The sequence below is a fragment of the Oncorhynchus gorbuscha genome, unplaced genomic scaffold (assembly GCF_021184085.1).
Source record: "Oncorhynchus gorbuscha isolate QuinsamMale2020 ecotype Even-year unplaced genomic scaffold, OgorEven_v1.0 Un_scaffold_6118, whole genome shotgun sequence".
Classification (NCBI taxonomy): Eukaryota; Metazoa; Chordata; class Actinopteri; order Salmoniformes; family Salmonidae; genus Oncorhynchus; species Oncorhynchus gorbuscha.
The window spans coordinates 1-7,500 of NW_025749788.1; the positions used below are offsets into that span (position 1 = coordinate 1).

General features: G+C 47.5%; 1 protein-coding gene across 1 annotated transcript in view; it reads left to right on the forward strand.

The window, feature by feature from the left end:
* Nucleotides 1–4,937: 4,937 nt before the first annotated feature.
* Nucleotides 4,938–7,500, forward strand: part of LOC124029325 (CCR4-NOT transcription complex subunit 4-like) — a gene marked incomplete at both ends in the record, with an annotated part of 17,248 nt that continues 14,685 nt past the window's right edge. Inside the window, 1 exon segment of the mRNA XM_046341086.1 lies at nucleotides 4,938–5,160. Coding sequence (XP_046197042.1) covers nucleotides 4,938–5,160 — 223 coding nt within the window.

The following is a 7,500-nucleotide window of genomic DNA, read 5'->3' on the forward strand; positions in this document are numbered from 1 at the left end:
TTTGGGTATGTTGATGAGTACGGGTGTAGCGTTTGGGTATGTTGATGAGTACGGGTGTAGCGTTTTGGGTATGTTGATGAGTACGGGTGTAGCGTTTTGGGTATGTTGATGAGTACGGGTGTAGCGTTTTGGGTATGTTGATGAGTACGGGTGTAGCGTTTTGGGTATGTTGATGAGTACGGGCGTAGCGTTTTGGGTATGTTGATGAGTACGGGTGTAGCGTTTTGGGTATGTTGATGAGTACGGGTGTAGCGTTTTGGGTATGTTGATGAGTACGGGTGTAGCGTTTTGGGTATGTTGATGAGTACGGGTGTAGCGTTTTGGGTATGTTGATGAGTACGGGTGTAGCGTTTTGGGTATGTTGATGAGTACGGGTGTAGCGTTTTGGGTATGTTGATGAGTACGGGTGTAGCGTTTTGGGTATGTTGATGAGTACGGGCGTAGCGTTTTGGGTATGTTGATGAGTACGGGCGTAGCGTTTTGGGTATGTTGATGAGTACGGGCGTAGCGTTTTGGGTATGTTGATGAGTACGGGCGTAGCGTTTTGGGTATGTTGATGAGTACGGGCGTAGCGTTTGGGTATGTTGATGAGTACGGGCGTAGCGTTTTGGGTATGTTGATGAGTACGGGCGTAGCGTTTGGGTATGTTGATGAGTACGGGCGTAGCGTTTGGGTATGTTGATGAGTACGGGTGTAGCGTTTTGGGTATGTTGATGAGTACGGGTGTAGCGTTTGGGTATGTTGATGAGTACGGGTGTAGCGTTTTGGGTATGTTGATGAGTACGGGTGTAGCGTTTTGGGTATGTTGATGAGTACGGGTGTAGCGTTTTGGGTATGTTGATGAGTACGGGTGTAGCGTTTTGGGTATGTTGATGACCTGGCTAGTTTATATCGTCTTGTCTTCTTCCCATCTGAAACAGTTCAGAACCGTTCCTTCACGTATTAGGACATTTTATGGTGTTTTTGGTCTTTGACAAGGGTTCTTTCTTTCGGGATGTTTGTGCACAAGACATTTTTTCTCTCTCTATGCAAGACGAAGTTGGAAGCCAAAGACAAGTTTGTTTCAATGAGGAATCGCCGCCTTGCCATTTTCTTTTGACTTGAGATATAATGCACAACTTCGAGTTGGATGTAAAAATTGGGTGACCAAGATCTCCACGTCAAAATTATTGACCCATTCTTAGATTTTAATTCAGACTATTTTGAGGGATAGTCAGAATATACTGGCTACGGTGTCTCTAGATGGACAAACAGTACTATTGTCGTTTTTTTCCCCCTCATTTTTCAAGTGAGGGTCTTTTTAAGGGAGTATGGAGCTGGTTCGCTTGGCGTAGATGAGGTCCTCGGCGCCAACCGAACCAAAGCACGCCGGAAGGCTTTAGCCGGTTAACACCGGAAACAGCAACTCATAGCTCAGTTGGTAGAGCATGGCGCTTGTAACACCAGGGTAGTGGGTTCGATCCCCGGGACCACCCATACGTAGAATGTATGCACACATGACTGTAAGTCGCTTTGGATAAAAGCGTCTGCTAAATGGCATATATTATATTATTATTATTATGTGTAGTGTTCACTTCAGACTTAAAACATAGGCCTGTGTTTCAACCTCTCCAATGGCTCTTCTCATCTCTCTCTGGGTAGAGGAACATGAGAGTTTTAACGAGGTCTAGACCACTAAATCAATTTAATTCCTCAAATGGCTGAGTGGAAAACAGGCCACACGGCTGGGACATAAAAGCCTTTCTTTCTCTCAGTGGTTGGTTGAGACTCACGCAGACACACGGTCAACCAGAGACCTTTTTGTTCAGCCAATGATTGTTTCTCTGTACGGAACTGTGTAGTCAGTATGATTTTGTTTGGCATTGGTTCTCTGTACAGCACTAGTAACACTCACACCAGGGGTACTCAACCAGATACTATTAACACTCACACCAGGGGTACTCAACCAGATACTATTAACACTCTCACCAGGGGTACTCAACCAGATACTATTAACACTCACACCAGGGGTACTCAACCAGATACTATTAACACTCACACCAGGGGTCCTCAACCAGCACACCAGGGGTACTCAACCAGATACTATTAACACTCACACCAGGGGTACTCAACCAGCACACCAGGGGTACTCAACCAGATACTATTAACACTCACACCAGGGGTACTCAACCAGATACTATTAACAATCACACCAGGGGTATTCAACCAGATACTATTAACACTCACACCAGGGGTACTCAACCAGATACTATTAACAATCACACCAGGGGTACTCAACCAGCACACCAGGGGTATTCAACCAGATACTGGTAACACTCACACCAGGGGTATTCAACCAGCACACCAGGGGTACTCAACCAGATACTATTAACACTCACACCAGGGGTACTCAACCAGATACTATTAACAATCACACCAGGGGTACTCAACCAGCACACCAGGGGTACTCAACCAGATACTGTTAACACTCACACCAGGGGTACTCAACCAGCACACCAGGGGTACTCAACCAGCACACCAGGGGTATTCAACCAGCACACCAGGGGTACTCAACCAGCACACCAGGGGTATTCAACCAGCACACCAGGGGTACTCAACCAGCACACCAGGGGTATTCAACCAGCACACCAGGGGTACTCAACCAGATACTGTTAACACTCACACCAGGGGTATTCAACCAGCACACCAGGGGTACTCAACCAGATACTATTAACACTCACACCAGGGGTACTCAACCAGCACACCAGGGGTACTCAACCAGATACTATTAACACTCACACCAGGGGTATTCAACCAGCACACCAGGGGTACTCAACCAGCACACCAGGGGTACTCAACCAGATACTATTAACACTCACACCAGGGGTATTCAACCAGATACTATTAACACTCACACCAGGGGTACTCAACCAGATACTATTAACACTCACACCAGGGGTACTCAACCAGATACTATTAGCACTCACACCAGGGGTATTCAACCAGCACACCAGGGGTACTCAACCAGCACACCAGGGGTACTCAACCAGATACTATTAACACTCACACCAGGGGTATTCAACCAGACACTATTAACACTCACACCAGGGGTACTCAACCAGATACTATTAACACTCACACCAGGGGTCCTCAACCAGCACACCAGGGGTACTCAACCAGATACTATTAACACTCACACCAGGGGTACTCAACCAGCACACCAGGGGTACTCAACCAGATACTATTAACACTCACACCAGGGGTACTCAACCAGATACTATTAACAATCACACCAGGGGTATTCAACCAGATACTATTAACACTCACACCAGGGGTACTCAACCAGATACTATTAACAATCACACCAGGGGTACTCAACCAGCACACCAGGGGTATTCAACCAGATACTGGTAACACTCACACCAGGGGTATTCAACCAGCACACCAGGGGTACTCAACCAGATACTATTAACACTCACACCAGGGGTACTCAACCAGATACTATTAACAATCACACCAGGGGTACTCAACCAGCACACCAGGGGTACTCAACCAGATACTGTTAACACTCACACCAGGGGTATTCAACCAGCACACCAGGGGTACTCAACCAGCACACCAGGGGTATTCAACCAGCACACCAGGGGTACTCAACCAGCACACCAGGGGTATTCAACCAGCACACCAGGGGTACTCAACCAGCACACCAGGGGTATTCAACCAGCACACCAGGGGTACTCAACCAGATACTGTTAACACTCACACCAGGGGTATTCAACCAGCACACCAGGGGTACTCAACCAGATACTGTTAACACTCACACCAGGGGTACTCAACCAGCACACCAGGGGTACTCAACCAGATACTATTAACACTCACACCAGGGGTATTCAACCAGCACACCAGGGGTACTCAACCAGCACACCAGGGGTACTCAACCAGATACTATTAACACTCACACCAGGGGTATTCAACCAGATACTATTAACACTCACACCAGGGGTACTCAACCAGATACTATTAACACTCACACCAGGGGTACTCAACCAGATACTATTAACACTCACACCAGGGGTATTCAACCAGCACACCAGGGGTACTCAACCAGCACACCAGGGGTACTCAACCAGATACTATTGGGACACCAGGGGTATTCAACCAGACACTATTAACACTCACACCAGGGGTACTCAACCAGATACTATTAACACTCACACCAGGGGTACTCAACCAGCACACCAGGGGTACTCAACCAGATACTATTAACACTCACACCAGGGGTATTCAACCAGATACTATTTGAGAAGGTCTGGTCACTAACTTCCTAGGTGGCAACGGTTCGGATAGATGGAATCGTTTATCGACATCATAACGAACGTCCACATTGTGACAATGCTTCCCCACAACATCCCTCTTGTTTGGCGGAAAGAAAATGTGACACTTTCAAAGCTAATTTCCTGCAATTCACACACTTTCAAAGCTCATTTCCTGCAATTCAACACACTTTCAAAGCTCATTTCCTGTTTCCAATTCAACACACTGTCAAAGCTCATTTCCTGTCTCCAATTCAACACACTGTCAAAGCTCATTTCCTGTCTCCAATTCAACACACTGTCAAAGCTCATTTCCTGTCTCCAATTCAACACACTGTCAAAGCTCATTTCCTGTCTCCAATTCAACACACTGTCAAAGCTCATTTCCTGCAATTCAACACACTGTCAAAGCTCATTTCCTGTTTCCAGTTCAACACACTGTCAAAGCTCATTTCCTGTCTCCAATTCAACACACTGTCAAAGCTCATTTCCTGCAATTCAACACACTTTCAAAGCTAATTTCCTGCAATTCAACACACTGTCAAAGCTAATTTCCTGTCTCCAATTCAACACACTTTGTCCACTGGTGGGGACTTTCTGTTCAGCGTTGTAATATCCCCCCCCCCCTCTGCCGTCTCTTTCCAGCCTGCGCTGCCCTCTGCCACGTGTCTCTCTCTGCTCGTCGTCTTGGATATCCTGCAGTCCAGAGGTGAAGGTTATGGATCCTATGGAGTGTCCTCTGTGCTTGGAGCCGCTGGAGACGGACGATGCCAACTTCTTCCCCTGCACCTGCGGCTACCAGATCTGTCGCTTCTGTTGGCACCGCATCCGCACAGACGAGAACGGCCTCTGCCCTGCCTGCAGAAAGGTAGGCTACCCTGGTCTACCCTCTGCCCTGCCTGCAGAAAGGTAGGCTACCCTGGTCTACCCTCTGCCCTGCCTGCAGAAAGGTAGGCTACCCCGGTTCTACTCCATATCCTACCCTGGTCTACCCTCTGCCCCGCCTGCAGAAAGGTAGGCTACCCTGGTCTACCCTCTGCCCCGCCTGCAGAAAGGTAGGCTACCCTGGTCTACTCCACATTCTATCCTAAATATCTACCCTGGTCTACCCTCTGCCCTGCCTGCAGAAAGGTAGGCTACCCTGGTCTACCCTCTGCCCTGCCTGCAAAAAGGTAGGTTACCCTGGTCTACTCCATATCCTACCCTAAATATCTACCCTGGTCTACCCCATATCCTACCCTAAATAACTACCCTGGTCTACTCCATATCCTACCCTAAATATCTACCCTGGTCTACCCTCTGCCCCGCCTGCAGAAAGGTAAGCTACCCTGGTCTACTCCATATCCTACCCTAAATATCTACCCTGGTCTACCCTCTGCCCTGCCTGGAGAAAGGTAAGCTACCCTGGTCTACTCCATATCCTACCCTAAATACCTACCCTGGTCTACCCTCTGTCCCGCCTGCAGAAAGGTAGGCTACCCTGGTCTACTCCATATCTTACCCTAAACCCTACCCTAGTCTAACCCCTACCCCATATCCTACCCTAAACCCTGCCCTAGTCTACCCTCTGCCCTGCCTGCACAAAGGTAGGCTACCCTAGTCTTAACCCTAACCCATTTCCTACCCTAAACCCTGTCCTCTGCCCTGCTTGCAGAAAGGTAGGCTACCCTAGTGTACCCCTACCCCATATCCTACCCTAAACCCTGCCCTAGTCTAACCCCTACCCCATATCCTACCCTAAACACTACCCTAGTCTACCCCATATCCTACCCTAGTCTACCCACTACCCCATATCCTACCCTAAACCCTACCCTAGTCCACCCTCTGCCCTGCCTGCAGAAAGGTAGGCTACCCTAGTCTTAACCCTAACCCATATCCTACCCTAAACCCTACCCTAGTCTACCCTCTGCCCTGCCTGCAGAAAGGTAGGCTACCCTAGTGTACCCCTACCCCATTTCCTACCCTAAACCCTGGCCTCTGCCCTGCTTGCAGAAAGGTATGCTACCCTAGTCTATCCCATATCCTACCCTAAACCCTGGCCTCTGCCCTGTCTGCAGAAAGGTAGGCTACCCTAGTGTACCCCTACCCCATATCCTACCCTAAACCCTGCCTTAGTCTACCCCCTACCTCATATCCTACCCTAAACCTTGCCCTAGTCTACCCCTACCCCATATCCTACCCTAAACCCTACCCTAGTCTACCCCTACCCTAGTCTACCCCATATCCTACCCTAAATTCTACCCTAGTCTACCCCTACCACATATCCTTCCCTAGTCTAACCCCTACTCCATATCCTACCCTAAACCTTACCCTAGCCAAACCCTACCTCATATCCTACCCTATACCTTACCCTAGTCTAACCCCTACCCCATATCCTACCCTATACCCTGCCCTAGTCTAACCCCTACCCCATATCCTACCCTATATCTTACCCTAGTCTAACCCCTACCCCATATCCTACCCTACCTCCTACCCTTGTCTAACCCTACCCCATCCTACCCTAAACCCTAGTTTATCCCCTACCCTGTATCCTACCCTAGTCTACCCCCCTACCCTAGGATTCCCCAACTGGTGGTCCGCGGGCCAAATCTGACCTGCAGGTAATATTATTTGGTCCCCGAAGCCCCCAAATTATTTAATATTTGTTTCACTTAAACTATATATATATTTAAATGTAAAAAAATTCATACCCGAGATTCAAAAAGTGGTAAATGTAATTTTCTAAAAAGGAAGTTGCCTAAAATAATGCAGAAGTTACGTTTTAACTTCCTTCGTGAGAATACAGGAGACGGCCAGCTAATAAAACAGGCCAGCGGACCGTTTCAGTGGTGCTGAAACGTGAACTCTGTAACCGCAGCGCAATCAATAGGTGGATAGCGCCTGGTGCTGAAAATTTATAGCTACCTTGTTTTATTAGGTATTTTTCAAATAACTTAACTGGCTGAGGCTTCACAGCATCTTTCACCATAGAAAATTATATGGTTGTTTTTTTAAATTAAATTAAATGATTTTTAAATGATTTATTTAAACGAATTTATTATTTTTTTTAATGAATTTTTAAAAATTACTTACAATTGCAACTGGCCAAAAATGTAGCATCTGACATAAAACAATCGTTTAAAGAAAAAAAAGGCGATGTCGAGGAATAGCCTGCTCTGGGAACAACAGGAAACTGGGGAATAGCCTGCTCTGGGAACAACAGGAAACT